Genomic DNA, 20,303 nt, shown 5'->3' with positions numbered 1-20,303 from the left:
TTGGTAATTGTGAAAATGAAAATACTTTGCTACAAAATTCTCTGGAGGTTTACCGTGTTGAAACTAACAAAGATTTCCGGTTTGTTAAGTTTTGGCAAATTGTGAGGCAGCCCTAAAATTTGCTCAAATTTAAACTCATTGCCTTTTAGTTATTATTATTATTATTATTATTATTATTATTATTATTATTATTATTATTATTTGTGTGTGATGTTTTTCAAGTTTAAGTGTGTATTAGTTTAATTTCAAATATGTTTTGTTTTTTATGTGTAAATTTGTGATTTGGTTTGAAGTTAATAAAAAATTTGTTTTAAAACTAATTAATTGAAAAAATAAACATTTCAAACATATGATTTTTTTTTAAAACAAAATTTTTGAAGGAGTGTGACAAAGCCTATGTGACGTCTACTTGTATACAAAGTATAATGTTTGGAAAATCCACTTTAAACACCTCACTAGATATAGCCCAGACATCACCTATATAAGTAGATCAATCAATATTATAATTGGAATCAATGATAAGTATTATTTATATGTTCATAATAACGACTATAAATATAAATATAAGTTACACATAAAGCATAGTAAGTGCAACTTAACTTACAAAGTTTTATGAAAAAAGTTCTGAAAGTTCGCATGCATAACTTCGATTATGAAAATTTCTTTTTGTCGTCCCTTCTGATGCTTCAGTGCCTTGCTAAAGTAGTCGAAATCCTTGGAGGATTGGGCTTAGAATATGAGAATTTATCCTAGAGGGAATGGAGGATATCGGAGCCAATTAGTGTGAGGAATGAGCAAACTTCAGTTGTTTATAGGTTGTCCAAGTTTGCGTCACATTGTGGTTTATAGCATGCTGCATTGTGGTCTTGCGTAGGCATCAAGCAACGACTCTGGTGTTGCGACGTGAGCATAGTACGTGATATCCACTTAGATTAAAAGCTTTACAAGAGTTAATGTTTACATGAAAACATAATTTCCTAGCTATAAATGCTAGTTGTGACATCATCCCCCGTTAGAGGGAATTTCGTGCCGAAATTCTTTTGAAAGATAGAACTATGAACGAGAGAATAGGTGATGGTACTTCTGCTTCATCTGGTCTTCACATTCCTATGTGAATTTCGGCCCACGCTTAGCGTTCCATCGAACCTTCACAATCAGAATGCGACTCTGTTTCGTACGCCTCACTTCCTTATCCTTTATCTCGACCGGTTCTTCGACGAACAGTATATTCTCGTTTATTTCGATCTCTACTAGATGAATGATAAGAGTTTCATATGATAAACACTTTTTTAGATTTGAGACATGGAATACATGGTGTATGTTGTTGAGCTCTGTAGGTAGCTACAACTTATATGCCATTGGACCAACTCGGGGCTAGAATCTTGAACGACCCGATGTATCACGGATTTAGTTTTCCCCATTTCCCAAAATGGATCATCCCTTTTTGGGGAGAGACCTTTAATAGCACCCAAACTCCGACTTGGAATTCAAGAGGCTTTCGTCGTTTGTCAGCATAACTATTTTGTCGTTATCGCGATGCTTGGAGTCTGACTTTGATTTGAATTATCTTCTCTATCGTTTCTCGAATGATTTCTGGTCCTTTAAGAGTGCTGCTCGGTGACTGCCCTTTTACCAACTGGGTGCCGCCCACCTCAGCCCAGTAGAGAGGCGATTTGCATTTGCGACCATAAAAAGCCTCAAAATGAGCAACCCTCATACTCGTGTGATAATTGTTGTTGTACGAGAATTCAATAAAGGGAAAGTGGGTATCCCATGATTTTCCGAAATAGATCACACAGGCTCGGAGCATGTCTTCAAGTGTTTGGATGGTTCGTTCGCTCTGGCCATCAGCTTGAGGGTGGTAAGCAGTGCTCATGTTTAGTTGTGTTCCCATTGCCTTCTAGAGTGACTGCCAAAATCGTGAAGTAAATCTACATTCCCGATCCGAGATAATAGATACTGACATCCCATGAAGTCTCATGATCTCCTTTATATAGATTCGTGTTAAAGTTTGTAGATGATTATAGACTATAATGTGTTGTTTTTATTGTTATATTCAATGAATTACAATTCTTCAAAGTTAGGATATCAAAGTTGAAATATTTAAGCTTTTCAGTAAGAAATTTAAACTTTTGTATTTTGTAAAATTCATTAAACAAGCAAATCTCATTTATTTGAAGTCATATTGACATGTGGTTCTTTTCAACATGTAATTTAGAGTTCGTAGATAACTTTAGATTATAATTTTGTTGTTTTTGGGTGTTATATTCAATGAATTATAATTCTTCAAAGTTGAAATATTTCACTTTTCCAGCTATTATTTTTGTTTATGTAGAGATTGCACAAACTCTAAACATGTTAGATTTAGATGATAATGATGTGGGGAAGAGGCCAGTGAAACATGTTAAATTTAAGGTTAAAGTTGAAACAAAAGAAGACTTCAAAAATCAAAAATAAACTATCAATTTGGGACTGAAGGAGTAGTATAATAACCATGACATTTTTTTTAAAGTAGGTAGTTAGTACATTTAGCATTAAAATTGATCAAGAAACTCACTAGTTTAAATTGTTATCATAGGACGTCAATAATAAAATAGGTGCAATCACTTAGTACAAGTCATCGTTTTTATCACCACAATCACCATGAGTATTCACTAATGCATGGTGTACTTAGTTTAAGAAGCAAAAACAAATTATTTAGTTGTGGTTTAAAAGTTATAAACAACTACTAATAAGTAATATTATAGTTTAATATATCGTAGATAAAAAATTATTGAGAGAAAATACATATTAATGTTTTTTATTAGTCGATGTATTTAGAATTTATTTGAAAAAATAAATTACAAAATTAATAAATAATTATAAATATATTAAATAAATAATAAATTGTTATTTTTTTTTTTGGAATATTCGTTTATTATGTTATAAGCCAAAACCAATCCGAAATCTAAAATAATAATTCGGTTTTGTTGAAAAACCTATAAAAAATTTGAATATCCGAACACAATAGTCTAAATATTGCTTATATGTTTTATGTATACGATGATTTGTTTTTAGGGTGAGGAGGGGGGGTCAACCCGATCGGGTTTCAGGTTAATCGGGTCGGGTTAGTCGGGTTTTTACTAAAAATAATTTAACCCGACACCCGACCCTATTAAGGTATGGGTTGGGCGGGTTCGGGTTAATTGGGTCGGGTTAGTCCGATTAATACATTAAACACTTAATTTAAACATAATATATATGTTTTTTCAAGAGTGAAAATCTGATATAAACTCAAACCATTTTTTTACTCTTTTCTTAACATCAAAATGCATACTAATTGAAATAAATTAAAAATAAAAGATTATGGACCTTATGGTTATTACAACATATGAGAAAATATGCATACCACAATAGCTAAAAGAGTTCTTCCATTATAAATATTAAATAGATGAACTTTCAATCTCTAGTTAACGATCAACACCATGTAGTTTATTCATGTTTATAGTTAGTTTAAAGTAGAAATAATTATCAAAATATCTTTACTTTCTCAGCCGCTCTAGTATGCTTCTAGAGTCACAAAAATTTACATTTTCAAAGGGTTTATAGTCTTTTGTACTGCTCAAGTAGAGAGTGGTGGAATATGTAAATGTTGTGAATTCCTAACCGGGTTATTCGGGTTGACCCGAAACCCGATTTTATTGAAAAAATAAACCATAAACCCGACCCTATCTACAAATCGGGTTTATTGGGTTAACCCGAATTAGAATTCTAACCCTATTGAACCCGACCCTAATTACCTTATTCGAGTTAAGGTCAGGTCGGGTTAATCGGATTCGAGTTTTTTTTACACCCTAATTATCGGACATAATCAGTAACAATTAGCAACATTCTTAGTTAGGTAGGCAATATCATCACATTGCGGTTTGTAATCCTTTACAAATATATCAAATCAATGTTCGAATTGTATAATTGAGAATATAAATTGTTTTATTGTCAACGATATAATATACGGGTTATTACCTATTAAAGTGATAAAAAACCGTTTAAAAAGTGGCGACTTTGATGTTTTATTGCATTATCTTCTATGAAAAAATTGTAAAACGGAAAATAATGTTTTTCAATTACAGGTTAGACGGTTTACTCACTTGCCACGTCATCAATCCTCGTGAACCCTTTTCAACCAATAGAAATCAAGATGGAAACGCTATAAATTGGATCAATCGGTTCGCATTTCTATCACCAATAATTTGTCAATTTTGACCTAATATCTCCTTGCGTATCTCAAATTCACCGATTTCACTTACCATATGGCGCCAATGAAGAAGACGGCCGAGAAGAAGCCATCGACAGCAGAAAAGAAGCCATTGAAGGCCGAGAAGAAGCTTCCTAAAGAAGGCGTGTCTAGTGCCGGCATAGAGAAGAAGAAGAAGAAGAGCAAGAAGAGCGTCGAGACATACAAGATCTACCTTTTCAAGGTTTTGAAACAGGTTCATCCTGACATCGGTATCTCTGGTAAAGCCATGGGGATCATGAATAGTTTTATCAGCGATATCTTCGAGAAGCTCGCTCAGGAATCGTCTCGTCTCGCTCGTTACAATAAGAAACCAACAATCACATCCCGTGAGATTCAGACTGCTGTTAGGTTAGTATTGCCTGGTGAGTTATCGAAGCACGCCGTCTCCGAGGGCACAAAAGCCGTTACCAAATTCACTAGTTCTTAGATCTGTTATTAGAAGGCGAGAGAACGATTGTACTTTGATAATGTGCTAAAAGTTTGCTTAAAAGTTTGAAACATGATTTACAGAAATCGAATTGAATTTTGATGATCTGGATCTCTACTCTAGATTCAATATTTTAAGTTACGTTTGTTATTTCTGAATTAGATTTTGCATTTTGTTCTCATTGATAGATCATATAAGAAAAAAGTTCAGATTTAAAACATTTGCAAAGTAAACACATCATAACTAAATCAAACATAAATATAAAATCAAGTTTATAGCTCTAAAATCGTTAACTAATGTATAATGAATAATCTTTCGAAATCATATCGCCATGGATGCCAACAGTAATTAAAGTTTGTCAAATCTGTATGCGATCATGAGAAACGATTCGATTCAATGTATGCAAGTGTCAAAGCTCCCCAACCACACAGCTATGCCAAAGTGTGTTTGCGCATATGATTGGAATTGTCATTATTCTAGACCCTGTAAATCAAACACAAAACATCAAGTCAAGATGGAAGAAAATTACTTTCCATAATTTGCTAAGATATGAATTAGAAATGGGGTTGTTTAGATGTAATACCTAGTGGACCCAACATTGATGTTACGATGGAGTATCCGACCCGATCCTGCATCTTCACTTGATTCAATCAGCTCTTTTAACCCGGAATTCACCACTTTGTCTTCCTCAGCCTTCACTTTCATCTTCTCCGGCACAACTCTCAACTTCTCGAAGTAATTCCCATAGATATACTCTGGGTTATAGTTATACCCATTTTCTTCATCAAATAACATGATGTGACCATGCCATTCCCACACCCGATACTCCGAATCGGGTTCCACATGATACCCGATGCAAATATGATGCTCTCCGATCCTAACAGCTTCACCCGAATTCGGTTTTAGGGATTCCTCGGTGTTTCCACTAAGAATGATCTTAATCACCTCCTCTTCCAGCTTCGATTCTTCTTTCGCGAGCTGGGTTTTGCCGCTGTTGTTGTTTTCATCTTCTTCATCGTCGGTATCAGGTAGGTTGTTTATTGTATCAAATAGGAGGGATTCTAGGGTTTGGTTTACAGATGGCGATGATTGGTGTTGAAGAGGGTTTGGTGGACGGACTTGAAGCCTACCCATTAGGGTTTGAAGGAGGAGATTTTCGAAATTTGGTGGATTTGAGTATGAACTCATCTTGATTCCTCTGAGGGTTTATCAAGATTTTAGAGCTAGAATGAAAGAGATGATAGTCGAAGAATCGGAGGGGAAAAAAAATCAACCAGGTAAACCCTTTAGAAAATGGGTTTAAACTTCATCCGGTTTGGAAGAAAGCAAATTAAAATAAAAATTGATTATTTAATATGTGTAATAGGGGTGAACAAATAGGCACCTAGCCAAGCCCAGTCAAGCCCATACCATCCCTGAAAATCTAGCCCGTTAAGGCTTGTGAACTTTTTCCCATTACCTAAAAGCCCGGTCTATTTGGGGAAAAAAATTATAGGTTTTTTTTTTATTGCGTTTAAGTACTCGATTAAATACACCATGATTTAAAAAAATAAAAAGTATAAATGCAAAGTTTATCGAAACAAAAACATACAACACAATGTCCCAGAAATATCATACTCCGTTGTATTGTAAACAAACCAATACATATGTGACATTGCGCGTCCATTGCTTGTCATCTACATCTTTGATGCTAAAAAAATCTTCCAAATTGACGCCTTTACGTTTCCTTTGCTAAGAACTTCAAGCCCGATTGAATATCACTTAGCGAATCCATTTTTTTCGTAATCGAGTTTAGATTGCAAATATAATTATAGAGTATTTATAGAGAATTACTATAGAGATGAAGTATGGAATTAAACCGAACACAATACATCTATTTATACTTGAAAATATATGTAAAAAACACCAAACATAATACGTCAAACACCCATAGTCCGAAATAATGCTAATAAAGCTTATAAATAAACAAATTTGATTAAAATGAAAAGTAGTATTACTTATCAAAATATTATTTGATATAGTACCAAGTGATAATCTAATATAATACAAAAAAAAGTTAAATTCATTAATTCTTTTACAATAATATTTGGCCTAAAGAAACCGATAAATCAAAATAAATAACCCAAAACAAATTAAAACGGAGCTTATTCAACATGGTTACAATCAATTTAAAATAATTAAAAAACAAATTAAATCAAATCGAAAACCGTAACAACTTTTGACTTTTTTTGATATTTCTGGAGCAACTATATCAAACTAGAAAATGCACATCTCCACTTCGCCGAGGATACGTACAAGCTTTTGCTTACAAAATTATAAGGATTGTGTTTGAAAAAACCCTCATAGGGATCATTTTTGTATTTCATTTTTTACATAGAGATAAAAGCTCACTTTTTAAAACTTTTTTATTAGGAAGAGGCATTTATATAATGTTTTAACATATACATCATTCCTATAAATATAATTATGAACAATGACCTATTATGTAAATTACAATGATCATTTTTATAATTTATTTTCTACACAGGGATCAAACATGTGAACCCTACAAGCTGCGAAGATACAAAGGTAAAAGATGCAAAATTTAGTGTTTAAAATTAAGAGGTTAAAAGTAATATTTTACAAAGTAAGGGATAAAGTGGCATTCGAAAAAGTAAATGGTATAAGAGGGGGAGAGTATATATTAATAACACAAGATGTTGCAAAATCTGTAGTTTTTAAATCTACGAGTAAGGTAAAACGAAAAAAATGATAATGACTTGTGAAGACAATGAACTTTTAATTTTGTTTACATTTAGTCAATAATTTTTTCGTGCTTGATTACCTTTGAATTATTTGAAATTATTCAAAATTACCCTTATAACCGGTCATAAGGATAAAATGTGGACATTTCAAATATTTATGGTTAAATCAAGCACGAAAAAGATCTAGTAACTAAATAGGAACTAGTTGAAAATGTGTTACCCTTTCAAGTAATTATCTTTTTTTGTAATCATTCTTTACTTTATTTTTGCTTGTAGGTAGCAATTACTTAAATTAATAATTTTGATTTCAGTCACTACGATTTGTTTTGTATTGTGTTTGTAAGAAGTATTATATAATAAATACATATCACATAATCATGTTGTAGTTCATTGCAGGATAATAGCTTGAAAGGGTGACAAACTTTCGTATCTAATCCTCACTTTTGTGAACTTTATATTCAACTTGTGCTAATTGTGAATAACATTTAGAACCATTTACGAGATAGTAGTTTGAAATGATAACAAAATTTTAATTTTATTCGTATTTAATCATTATTTTATTTTATTTATTTATTTATTTATGTTTGATATCCATAATTATTTGAAATTGTTTACATTATAAAATATAAACAATTTCAAATAATTTAAAGAATCAACAACCAAAAAAATAAAGGCTAAAAATTATCCGTACTAAAAATCATGGGTAGAACATATAAAATCATAATTGAAGGCCCGACGACTGCCGACGTCTAGGCTTCTCATCTTCGTCTCACACATCTGTTACCTGTGATCTGGTAAATAATAATATACATACAAATCATCACTGTATCTATACATGTTTTTCCTCAATATCATTCTCATAATTTCCCCCCAATTTTTTGTACGATCAGAGGAAGAAGATTCCAAGAATTTGCCATTTTTCTAGGGTTTTGCTCAATCTGTTTAATCTAAATCAACCAAAATGGCGGCTCCACCAGCCAGAGCACGAGCGGATTACGATTACCTCATAAAGCTTCTCCTAATCGGCGACAGTGGTATGCATTATTATGTCCTTTTCCTTTTCCCCCTTTTGTTTTTTGATCCCCTTTATCGAAATTTCTCTCTCCGTGTGTGTGACTTTTTGACCAATTACCTCGATTTATTGGAGAATTGTGTGTAGTGAGTGTGTGATTTCCTACTTTGCCTTTTTTCCAATTGCGATTGCATGAGAAAGACAGAAGATGCACATTTTTTATGTTTGAGGTTTCTTATTAGGGCTCTATTTCGAAACATTTATCTCTAGAAAATCGTGCGTAATTGTATTATCAGCCATTCATATGATCATCTTTCAATAAATTGTTGCAGGTGTTGGTAAGAGTTGTCTCCTTTTACGATTTTCAGATGGTTCCTTCACCACTAGTTTCATAACAACTATAGGGTTCGTACATTCAAATCCTCAATTCCTTGTTACTAGTATTTCTTCATACTACAAACTTCATAAGTCATAACATAATCTTTTTATTCTTTAGTATTGATTTTAAGATAAGAACCATTGAACTTGATGGAAAACGAATCAAACTTCAAATCTGGGACACCGCTGGTCAAGAACGATTCAGAACAATCACAACCGGTTTGTAATTGAATTTATGTTCCATTGATCTTCTGTTAGATCTTTTAACATGGTGTAATCCTTGATTAATCTTGGTATTTTGCAGCTTATTATCGTGGAGCCATGGGTATTCTGTTGGTGTATGATGTAACTGATGAATCATCATTTAACAGTAATTGCTTATGCCTCTCATCTCATCTTCATATTTAGATTGTTTTAAAGAAATGAAATCATAAAACTTTTTTATTGTTTAGACATCAGGAATTGGATCCGTAACATAGAACAACATGCATCTGATAATGTAAACAAGATACTGGTTGGAAACAAGGCTGACATGGATGAAAGCAAAAGGGTCTCTCTCTCTCTCTCTCTCTCTCTCTCTCTCTCTCTCTCTCTCTCTCTCTCTCTCTCTGCTAAATTAAAAAAATAGCAACTTTTTTTTCATTTATTTGTTTATTACAAAATTGTAATTTCAAATTTTAGGCTGTTCCTACCTCAAAGGGTCAGGCACTTGCAGACGAGTATGGCATTAAGTTCTTTGAGACTGTAAGTAAAACACATGCTTTTTTGGGTTCCTTTTACATATATATTGAGATTTTTTTTATTATTTATGTGAAATTAAAATTTAAACAGAGTGCAAAAACGAATATGAATGTGGAGGAAGTGTTTTTCTCTATAGCTAGGGATATAAAGCAAAGACTTGCTGAAACTGATACAAAGGCTGAGGTATGTTGTTATTTGTTAATTTGACTTTTCATATATATTTTTTTATATGAAATTTGAGTTTATAATTTTATAATTGCAGCCACAGACAATTAAGATTAATCAACAAGGGCAAGGTGCAGGGTCTTCTGAAAGTGCTAAAAAATCAGGGTGTTGTGGATCCTAATAATTGAAAAAAGGTTAGCCACATTGACAAAAGAAGAATGTGGATAGGGGGATTCTATACTAATCTTGCTATGACAACATTAAGGTTGATTGTATTTTTGTCAGCATTCTAAAATTTTATTTACTAAGTTGTGTTTCAAAAGCTGGTTCCTATTGTGAGAAATCAATCAAATCATGTTATGTCATTTTTTTAATGTTCATGTATTGTTTCTTACGTGGTAGGTCCTTGTGGTTTCATTTTGTTACAAAAGTGATTTATTATCATTTTTTTTATTTCTCTTTTATTTAACTTCATTTAAAAAAAATAGAAATTTAAATTAAAACCCATTACATCTACCCACCAACCCCACCTGTTTTTCTCTCCCTTCTTCCATTGTCCATCACCAATTCACCACCACGAGCCACTGTCCACCACCATGATCACTAACTACTGGTTGTTGTCGAATGTGATTTTGAAGCTTCATGACCACCATGTTCAATGTAGAGGCCCACAAAGGTAGATGAAGGCGAACATATTTGGTCTTTAAGGTTAGATGGTAGGGATGAAGAGGAGGGAGCGGTTATGGTACATGGTATCATAGTTGTTCTTACATTACCTATTTTTGGCAAACCACATGGACCAACAATGTAATTTTGTCAATTACCTATAATGTTAGATTATGATATGAACTGATTTTAGTTAAACAACTACGTAACATGAAAATCCACAAAGTACATATTCAAATATGGACTAATATTCAAAATTATCGATAACAATATTACAAGACCAAAAACCTTAGCTTTTCAAGAGGCTAATTTCTCCTAAGGTATAAGATACCATATATCACATAAATATAATGATACCTACATTTCCCACTACATCTTATAAGTACTATGTTGTAATAAATTATATAAATCAACTACTTGAAATACCCCCTAGTTACTTACTAGTTTGCTAAGTATCTCATATCCCTTTTTTTAAAATGTAAAATACGTCGTTGAATGAGATATGTAGCAATACCCCACCCCTGAAGATTCACCTTGTCCCCAAGGCGAAAATAAAGAAAACAGTACTTTATTATATCCAAATTCTTCCATATGGTCTCGGTAGCTAGTAGTCTCCTCTTTTTGTTTTCATTTATCATGTCGATACAATTACCATGATCTACAATCATTTTAAATATTCCATTCACTTTAAATATTCCAATCACTTGTTCCACCACATCTGAAGTTAGGGAATGTCAGTGCATTTAATGATGCATTCACCACCTTCATGGGATAATACTACCAATCGCCATCAATTCCTCATTTTCCCGGTCACATCCTTATAAAAAAACTTAGGATTATTTATATAAAACCTTTTCAATCATCACTCTATTAGTCCTCAGATTCTTCAAGTTCTTTGGAACCCATTGACAATGCCGACCTCGACACCCTTAATGAACACTTGAACGATATCATAAAGCTTAATGAGTTCCCCAATATACCACATATTCCACCATACAAACACTGCATCCACATAAAATCCTCGACTCTACGCCGAGCAACCCAATATCCTATCCACATTCATACAACATGATGTAACACCTCAATCCGATCTCAATGACATTCCAAACCCTTGGAATGAAACTTCATCGCGTAGTTTCTGCAAGCGTTGCACTGGATCCGACCCTGCTGGCCTCTCAAGAGCTGATCCAAACTCTTGGGTCTTCACTCGAGACCCTCCAATAAATTCGCCTGACCTGAACCTCTCTGATGAGGTACTCCTAATCAATCTTCCTTCCTCGATTATAAGATCCATATCATTCAGGGTCTTGCACCCTGATGCACTTACTAGCTCAATCGTCACGACTATACTGCAATAACTGGAGCAATCTCTACTCTAAACCGGGCTACCAACTATCCTTGTGACTTGGTCTCCAAACCGAAATGTGAAATAGATCGCATAATTAACCCTTGCCGCCTGATACAAGAGATCCAAGGCGTACCCAAAATCCTGGCAGTCCTTCCACTAACTGGCTCACCACCGGAGCTGGTACCAAACCATGTCCCATCCCTCATGCTCATCCTCATTCTGCAAAGCAGCTATTCCCATGATCAAGACATAACCAAGAATTCTCCTTCCCATAAGCTTTTAAGATTCTCCAAGACTCTCACCGATTCGAGTATGGATCCTGTGCTTTTAGTAGTACGGGCCCAATACTACCTTCCACACCTATCCATACTTTCTTCAGCAATCCTCATGAATCCTCTGAGTCACTTACTCCACCCATATACTAAATGCTTGCTAAACAGCAAGACGATCTCTAATGTAGCACCTCCTAGGCTCCCCCTAGGTTCCCAACTTCACCGAACCGCCCCACTAAGCTCACTGGAGCATATCCTAGGCTTTCCTAGGTTCCCAACCTCTCCCTGCCATCAACTGTTGAGGACTCCCCATGATGCCAACCATCCACCTCCTGGATATCGTCATATCCACTTAGTAGCTGACTCCCATCACTCAAGAGTTCCACAAAGCACAAAGCAAGCAACATTCGTGCGATATCACTCCGATCTAAAGAACTATCATAGAACATTCCGCTCACATACCACAACCCCTGCTGACCACATCCACCCTCGCTGCTGGCTGTTTTATGCATGCAAATTATACACAGAACAAGATCTAATAGATTGTCGAATAATAGACTCTACCTTAAGACCATATGAAATAAGGTTAAATCATCTATTCTAAGGCTATAAGATCGTAACCGTATACAATTTTCAAAACATACACATTGCAATTACAATTACCAATTATCATTCTTATTCCAGCATGACATCCAATATCCTCATGGCTACAAGCACCACATATCAAGCCAACCTATTGTTGACTGCTCAACACTAACATGCAAATCTATCAGCTCATACAACATATACATGCATCTCCCCTAGCCCTAACTAGCATGCGATTCACAAGTACATAATTAAATCATAACAGGTAACAAATATGGGTGTTCTGGGGAAACTTATTCGAGCTCGGCTGATTGCATGCACCACACCCTTTATTGTCTTAGAAATTCTTTCCTTAAAACGTTTTTCTTTTTAAAATCTTTACAGTTCCTCAGTTTGAGTTCAGACACACCCGAAAGTATATCTGAATCCCTCAAACCAAGGCTCTGATACCAACTTGTAACGACCCAAAAATCAAAGGTAAAATGTCATTTTTTAATATAGCTAAAACATTGATACCATTTACTCTAACAATTCAAATCATCACAAATTCATTCATTGCGGAAATCATTGATATCATTTACCCAAAAATATAAGGTAAAAACATTTATCATAGTTCATCCCAAATTCATTCATTGCGGAAATCATAGGTGTGTGCACTGCGACCAATCCGAGCCCTTCCTTTCCAAAACGATGATACCTGAAACCATAAACAAAACCTGTAAGCACGAAGCTTAGTGAGTCCCCCCAGAGCATATCCCTCACACAATCCACACAACACATATCATATCAGCTATAAAAGCCATCTTTACTGCATACCACATATCAATTAGCTATAAAAGCTACCTCTACCACATAATACATAACAATTAGCTACAAAGGCTACCTCTACCACATATCACCATTGTTTTGAAAACCGGACCGGACCAGCCAGTTGAACCGGTTTAACCAAGAACCGGTCAGGTTACCGGTCTTATGTAGCCCAAAAACCGGCTGTTATTGAACCAGTAAAAAACCGGCCGGTTCACAAAAAACCGGTTTAAACCGGACTGGTTCGACCAAAAAACCGGCTTGAATAATATATAACTATACCGGGGACTTTTAAAAAACAAAACCCGACCTAAAAAACCCAACACGCGTTTTCTTTTGTTTAAGCTGAATCAATTTGCGTCTCCTATATATAAAACAATATAAACCTATTTTTTATTACACCCACCGATGTGGGATAAAACACAACGCAAACTTGGATATCTTCTTTACTTTTTCTACTTTTCTTCTTGACTCCAAAAACAAACATATATACTCTTTGCTTCTCGTTCAATAATCAATACTTTCAATCCATTTTTAATTTTCAAAGAAATTAATTAAATAACTTTTATGCTTTTATACATGCATATAGTTATAATTCTGTTCATTGTTAAAGAAAAGCAAATTTATTAATACTTTATTGTGCAATGTACTCTTCATGTTCCTCTTTATATATATATATATATATATATATATATATATATATATATATATATATATATATATATATATATATATATATATATATATATACGGTTTTTACGGTTTTTAGGACCGGTCCGACCGGTTTGACCAATTGAACCATCGAACCGCTAAGCCGGCCGGTTCGATGTCCGGTCCGGATTTTAAAACCTTGCATATCACATATTCATTAGCTATAAAAGCTACTTCTACCACATATCATATATCAATTAGCTATCGAGCTAGACCCTTAGCCACATAGGCTATCTCTACCGTTAGCCCAAAGGCTATCTCTACCGTTAGCCTAAAGGCTATCTTTACCATTAGCTGTAAAAACTATCTCTAGCACGTATCACTGCATAAATATGCCACACAAGTCTACACAACAAGTATACCAACTACCATAAAATGGGCCGGCCTTGGTGCCTTAGACCCCTTGGTATGGTGAGAAAACCCACCTCGCACTGTCGAAGCTTCCTGCACGAATTCCTTTGCTGCTACCTCGCCAACTTCCCGAGCTGCCTCTACCAAACAATATACCCATGCATGGGGGTAAAATGACCATTCTACCCCTGGTTTAGTATGATCCAAACTTAGGTCCAATTCCAAAACAAAAGCCCAACACTAGGTAGGCTTTCCAAGCCCACTAGTGGCATATTAATGGCCCAATTTGCCAAATTGGGCCCAAATCTTCTAATGGGCTTTACCCTAAGCCTGAACATCTCCTTGGCACATATTATCTGACTTCTGATGGCCCACTAAGACCCAAAACCAAAATCCCTTGCATGGCTCAAACCAAGGCCCAAAACAGTCCAAACCCATATTTGATGAGTATGCTGGCGTACTCCTATGTACGCTAAGCGTACAAGCCAAATGGTCTTTTCTTGTGTGATTGGTCAGCTTTATTTATTTATTTATTTTTATTTTTTTAATATTTATTAAATTATATACATACTAAAAATTTATTAAAAGTATATAAAAAATCATGATTTTTAATTCCCTACTAAATGAATATCATAATTGTATAAAATATTTTAAAATAAAAAAATAAAAATTAAAAGGTAATGCAAGGTAACCATTTTTTGTTTTGAATGAATGAAAAACTATAGTCACACTTAAAAAGTGAAAAGTAAAAGATGGATATACTCTATGCCCTAATCAGCTAAACAAAGCTTAATTATGAAGGTGGTGGTATATATTCCGTAACTCATGATTCAATAGACAGATTATTATTCATTTTTTTCAAACAAGTACAAAAACTCTCTTAATTTTCCAAACTTTCATTTTGTAATCGCTTACTAAAAGAGTTTGTAGTTTTCTGGTTTTAATTCCTTGTGCTGAGTTCTGTGAATAGATAACTGATCTGATCTTAGTTTAGGGTTATAAAAAGTTCGGTTTAAATTTGTAAAAATTAAATCTAGTTTTGTTCTAAAATCTATCAAAGTGATTTTAGAATATGAGCTCCTAGCAACGATTCGATAAAGGAATTGAGTGAAAGATGCAAAACAATATTGAGTCATTAACAATTTGACAAAATTGACAAGAGGGTACATTGACAATTAACCACTCCCGACTGTTTTTTCCTTCCTATATAAAAAAAAAGCTTCTTTTCACAAAATCACTAAAATTAATTTATACAACCCGAAAATTAATATAATAATAATAATAGCAAAAGATCATTCGGAATCCTTCCAAAGAGTTGCGTCAATTCTCATGTGTATTGCCCATGCTTCAACTCTCATCTTTTTATCCATAGTTAATGCATGCCATCACAACTCATTGCTCCAATGTCCCAAACTTTTTAGAGAAAAAGGAAAAGCCTAAAACAAGGTGCGATAGATCTTATCCACATGTCATATCATTATCATATATATCCATTTGTTGTTTAAATTTGTCGATCGATGTTAGCTATTTGGAAACCTAGGGATGGTCTCTATGCAACTCTTTGTCTTGTTTACCAACCACTCATGATCTTCAGCTTGAACTTTCTTTACACAAACTGGTAATACTGAAGATTTTAAAGTGTCTGAATCCATACAGTCGATCGATTTATTTGGTAGATTCACTTGTACTGAGAATACAGAATAAACTGGTCGATGATCTGAGAATTTGGATTCTCCCCTAACATATGACTTCTGTTTTAGTCCTTCTCCCTTCCATAAAATACGATCACACCTATCATATTATCACATCCACACAAAGAAGTCAACAAATTAGGTTCAGTATGATAAAAAAAAAAAGTCAACTTTTAACGTGTAATGATGGGGAATTTGAGCCAATGGTTTTGGGTTTCTATAACAGAAAAAATGATATTTTGAATTAAAAGAGAGTTGACCGAATCAGAATACAGAATACCCGTAAAGTCTACATGTAGTTGCCATTAATTTCAACCCGCATGCATTAAAAAAATCATTTTTTATTTTATTTTATTTTATCATGAAGTAAACACATTAAATAAATAGATATTCAAGATCTTACCATGCAGGTGTACGTCTTTTTTCTTTAGTAGTAGGAGTTTGGGCCACGTAACGATCAGAGTTTGTAATGTATTTGTACGTGGGAGCAAAATATATCTTCCCCTCTTTCCATCCCTCAAAAATACGTCCAGCCTTTTGCTCTATTCCCAACTGTAAATAAAAAATTACTATATTAATAAATATATATATATATATATATATATATTCATAACTTTTAATCTTTCGCAATATTGAATTTTTTTTATTTGCAGATGTATATTCACCTGATCTTTTTCTAGAAGCGCTTGCCAATCATTTCTTTGTAGTAATTCATGAATGTCATCCGAGGTCGATGACAAACGATAATTCAAATCCCCAAGCCATATTATCTTTCTACACGTCAAACCAAAGATATAATTAGAAGATATATATACACATTAATGAATTAAGAAAAAGAAAAAAAGAAATCTTACTCGTGACCCAAAATATTATCAGGAGGAATTGGTCTTCCAAGTGTTCTAAACGAACGAGAAAATCTTGTCTTTTTTAAGATCTCCATCACGTCTGAATTTCTTTTGAATTCATCGCCTTCTTTCTGTCCAGATGCCAAATGGGTGCAAACGAAGCAAAATGTGGTACGATGTAATGTCATACTAACAGAAATAGATCCCTGAAAGGAAATAATAATAAGATATATTCAGACCAAAATAAAAGTTGAAAACAATTAAAATGTATTCAAATTTTTGTAACTTATTTTACCTTGTTTCCTAGATACCCCATAATGCCTCTTCCAACACAAGATATCTTCAAATTGGTAACGTGATGACTCAAATCTTTGCGGATAAATACACAAAGAAAGATCCCGACCATTTGCTTACTTGCAACCAAACAGAATCCTGGATTCCGTTTGGAATTGGAATCATCAATTCCGGTTGATGGATTTGTGTTGAACAAGTGTTGGAATTCTTGTTCATCTTCAAGAGACAGAAGATCGGAGAAGCTAGGTCTGGACTTTAGAGTTGAATCAACGGTGGTGGTAGGACTGTAATTATGCGGAAGTTCAGGGGTAGTATTCAAGGCTTCGTGAATGAGTGATAACCACCTGGCAGCTGGGCTTTTGTTCTCAGTGCCCAGTACGTTTCCTGCGTTTAAGGGTACGATCTCTTGAAACCTGGAAATGAAGAGGGTAAAAAGGTAATTTAACAGTTAAAAGCATCTTATCTTTTATACAATAGTTAATACTTTAATAGTTTACGAATTTGTTTAAAATTAAATAATTGAAAAAAAATGAATTATTACCCAATAACATAAATATCAGCAGGGGATGAAGTTGTAAGCCAATCCCTCACATCCAAACCTTTATGGGGGCAATTTCCTCCTACGTTCCATGTCCCAACAAACATACTATAAAAACAAAATATAAATCTTATTAAACAGAATAAATATCTAAATTTATATTACTAATTATTACCACTTTTATTTTCAAATAAATTTAACAATTTCTTTATGGTAAAAAGTTTTGATGTTAAAAGATTTTGTTAAAAGCTTAATTCGGTTTTGAATTGTATACATAAAACAAATTTTTTGCTTTTGCTAATATACCTGAGATCCGATTTCTCTGGTTTCGACTCCTCGTTTGTCAACCATACCTCTGTCATAAAATAAAACAATTATTATAAAACAATTATTAGGCTTGAATCAGAAATTCAAACAAACTATCAAAACATATAAGGAATTTAGCCTATTTTGAACTATATATTTTATTAATAAAATGAAAATCTAGTAAGAGATTTTCAGAAATTCCTTTTTAAACTTTCCAAAAAGTCCAATCAAATAAAGAGGGCGTTCGATTAGATAGTTCTGAAGAGTGATAGGCTAAAAATTGCAGTGTTGCCTGGATCGGACGGCTAAAAAGGCTGAAGGACTACGGAAGTTATCTGTAGCGCCGTCGCACATAAATAAAGGAAATCATTTAAAGTAGTTGTACCTGATAACTCCTCTGGTACGACGGCGTATCGACCATCATCGGAACAACTCTTCCTTCTCTCGCTCCTATCTGGTGCAACTGATACCATAAATAAACAATTAATAAATATATTCACAGCTCATTTCCCATAATTACAAGCAATATTAATTTATAATTTAAAACTGTAAATCAAATCATACCATTTACAGAATGAAAATCATCTGATCCTTTCTTTAAATTCAACCATCTTCTCACGTTCATTTTTGGCCATGATCCATGCTGCTGTAAAAACATAGTATTTCCATTTTCATTTTCATCTAATTATGACAAATTCTCCTTTTTAATCTAAAAATAAAATACAAAAGTAATAAAACATAAATATACATACCTTCGAATGTCGAAGGCTTTCTGTTTTCATTTGTACGCCGTTATTGCAACGTGGAGATTATGCGTTTGACCTACAAGATCGAAAGAGAAACGATGTTCGATCATGAAAGAAGTGAGAAAACTTGATTTAAGAAGGCAAGAAGATGACACTGAATGACAGGATTGTGGCTGATATTTTGTTACCAAATTATTATTTTTAATAGATATGTTAAAATATTCAACCAGTGAAATGAAATTAAAAACACCCAGTTGCAGGAAAAATGGAGACAGGATGTATGGCAATTACATATTCCAATATACATATTAAATAATACAATATTGTAGAGTAATGTTCAAGTGATTATGTATGTATTGAAACTTAGTAAGTATTTTAATTGAAGGAAGAAATTTATATAATAGATTTACAGAGAGCAGTCAGATGGTTACTTTCTCTTGAAGATAATGAAAAAATATGAAAACCTTTTTGGAAGACGACTTTACAGAAGGAGGAACAAACACACGGAATATTTTTTACAATATTTCGAGATCTATCAAGCTTCCAGATGTTCAAATCAATAAAGTTTTCATAAACCCAAACACAAAGTTCAAATCTTTTTAGTTTATTAATCACAAAGTTGCCAAATTATTAGTAAAAAATGAATCCTATTTATGATCGATCATACATATCAAGAGAATGTTACGATTATCATCTTATAATCTTGAAGAAAAAGGTTCGTTTTTTGATGTTATGATTGTATAAACTAGAAAGAACGAAAACAGAGTATGGTTTTGGTAGAATGTGAATAGTGTTTGAATCCACTTAATATGATTGATTGAGATTTGAGATGAATGAAGACTTACATGAAATGTTGTGGAGAATTGAAGCAGAAAGTTTGATTCTTTCCCGTTTTGACCCTGTCGTCTCTTCTTTTTGATGTGTGTAAAATCTTGATTATTGATTCTTGAGCGTGGATTGGTATATGGTTGTGGGCGTTCTCCTCGTAAAAGAAAAAAGGGCAGTTGCTTCCTTTATATATTTAGATTTTAGAGAGATGGGGGAGGAGGTGGGGTATGGAGCAGGTGTATAATCGTCATTTTGATTAAATATTCAAAACCCAATATACATATGAGAACATCGTGTTTTTTTGTGCAATAAAGGTTGTACCTTGGAAGTGGGATGCGAGTGGGGGATGTGGGGTATGAAGCAGGGGTGTAATGGTAATTTAGTTGATTAGTCGATAACAAAAGTTGTGCTTTCTGCTTCCTTCTGAGGTAAAAAAGGACATGTACTCTGTGCAACAAAAAGTTGTACACTGGTTTATGGTCATATACATAGAAGAGTGGTGGGGGTATAATGGTCAATTTGATTGGTTGGTCTATAACTAAAGTTACTGAGTTGTGTGTACTCTCTGCTAA

At 33.8% G+C, this 20,303-nt stretch overlaps 4 protein-coding genes across 5 annotated transcripts; 2 read left to right on the top strand and 2 right to left on the bottom strand.

Moving 5' to 3' along the window:
* Window positions 1-4,223: 4,223 nt before the first annotated feature.
* On the top strand, window positions 4,224-4,808 carry LOC145032731 (histone H2B.9-like). The gene has a single exon (XM_078981639.1). The coding sequence runs from the start codon at window positions 4,290-4,292 to the stop codon at window positions 4,701-4,703; it is 414 nt and encodes a 137-aa protein (XP_078837765.1). The 5' UTR covers window positions 4,224-4,289; the 3' UTR covers window positions 4,704-4,808.
* A 150-nt stretch (window positions 4,809-4,958) lies between these two features.
* LOC145032729 (uncharacterized) lies at window positions 4,959-6,017 on the bottom strand. The gene is made up of 2 exons (XM_078981637.1): window positions 5,287-6,017; window positions 4,959-5,186 (listed from the first exon to the last, which is right to left on the bottom strand). The coding sequence occupies exons 1-2, from the start codon at window positions 5,889-5,891 to the stop codon at window positions 5,180-5,182; spliced, it is 612 nt and encodes a 203-aa protein (XP_078837763.1). The 5' UTR covers window positions 5,892-6,017; the 3' UTR covers window positions 4,959-5,179.
* Window positions 6,018-8,139: 2,122 nt separating this feature from the next.
* Window positions 8,140-10,137, top strand: RAB8 (RAB GTPase homolog 8). Its single transcript, XM_078981636.1, has 9 exons — window positions 8,140-8,241; window positions 8,338-8,481; window positions 8,792-8,864; window positions 8,956-9,056; window positions 9,142-9,207; window positions 9,290-9,387; window positions 9,519-9,581; window positions 9,669-9,761; window positions 9,841-10,137. The coding sequence occupies exons 2-9, from the start codon at window positions 8,409-8,411 to the stop codon at window positions 9,922-9,924; spliced, it is 651 nt and encodes a 216-aa protein (XP_078837762.1). The 5' UTR covers window positions 8,140-8,241; window positions 8,338-8,408; the 3' UTR covers window positions 9,925-10,137.
* A 5,449-nt stretch (window positions 10,138-15,586) lies between these two features.
* Window positions 15,587-19,903, bottom strand: LOC145032727 (DNAse I-like superfamily protein). Of its 2 annotated transcripts, none has more exons than XM_078981634.1 (11): window positions 19,749-19,903; window positions 18,910-18,979; window positions 18,722-18,803; window positions 18,543-18,620; window positions 18,158-18,206; window positions 17,855-17,959; window positions 17,315-17,726; window positions 17,029-17,225; window positions 16,840-16,948; window positions 16,578-16,726; window positions 15,587-16,274 (listed from the first exon to the last, which is right to left on the bottom strand). In XM_078981634.1, exons 2-11 carry the CDS (start codon window positions 18,937-18,939, stop codon window positions 16,004-16,006), a joined length of 1,482 nt encoding a protein of 493 aa, XP_078837760.1. In that variant the 5' UTR covers window positions 18,940-18,979; window positions 19,749-19,903; the 3' UTR covers window positions 15,587-16,003. The 2 variants fall into 2 exon arrangements, with proteins under 2 accessions (XP_078837760.1, XP_078837761.1); XM_078981635.1 differs by having other exon boundaries at window positions 18,722-18,800.
* Between the last annotated feature and the right edge of the window lie 400 nt (window positions 19,904-20,303).

The sequence above is a fragment of the Lactuca saligna genome, chromosome 2 (assembly GCF_052625555.1).
Source record: "Lactuca saligna cultivar CGN05327 chromosome 2, ASM5262555v1, whole genome shotgun sequence".
Classification (NCBI taxonomy): Eukaryota; Viridiplantae; Streptophyta; class Magnoliopsida; order Asterales; family Asteraceae; genus Lactuca; species Lactuca saligna.
This window is presented reverse-complemented; position numbering and strand designations above follow the sequence as displayed.

Bases quoted from the DNA above. Each gene is read 5' to 3' on its own strand.
- LOC145032731 (XM_078981639.1), top strand. From the start codon at position 4,290: ATGGCGCCAATGAAGAAGACGGCCGAGAAGAAGCCATCGACAGCAGAA.
- LOC145032729 (XM_078981637.1), bottom strand. From the start codon at position 5,891: ATGAGTTCATACTCAAATCCACCAAATTTCGAAAATCTCCTCCTTCAA.
- RAB8 (XM_078981636.1), top strand. From the start codon at position 8,409: ATGGCGGCTCCACCAGCCAGAGCACGAGCGGATTACGATTACCTCATA. The intron at 8,482-8,791 runs GTATGCATTATT...AAATTGTTGCAG, and splicing joins TCTCCTAATCGGCGACAGTG to GTGTTGGTAAGAGTTGTCTC. The intron at 9,208-9,289 runs GTAATTGCTTAT...TTTATTGTTTAG, and splicing joins TGATGAATCATCATTTAACA to ACATCAGGAATTGGATCCGT.
- LOC145032727 (XM_078981634.1), bottom strand. From the start codon at position 18,939: ATGAAAACAGAAAGCCTTCGACATTCGAAG. The intron at 18,207-18,542 runs GTACAACTACTT...ATTTTATGACAG, and splicing joins CGTACCAGAGGAGTTATCAG to AGGTATGGTTGACAAACGAG. The intron at 16,727-16,839 runs GTGAATATACAT...TTTTATTTACAG, and splicing joins CGCTTCTAGAAAAAGATCAG to TTGGGAATAGAGCAAAAGGC.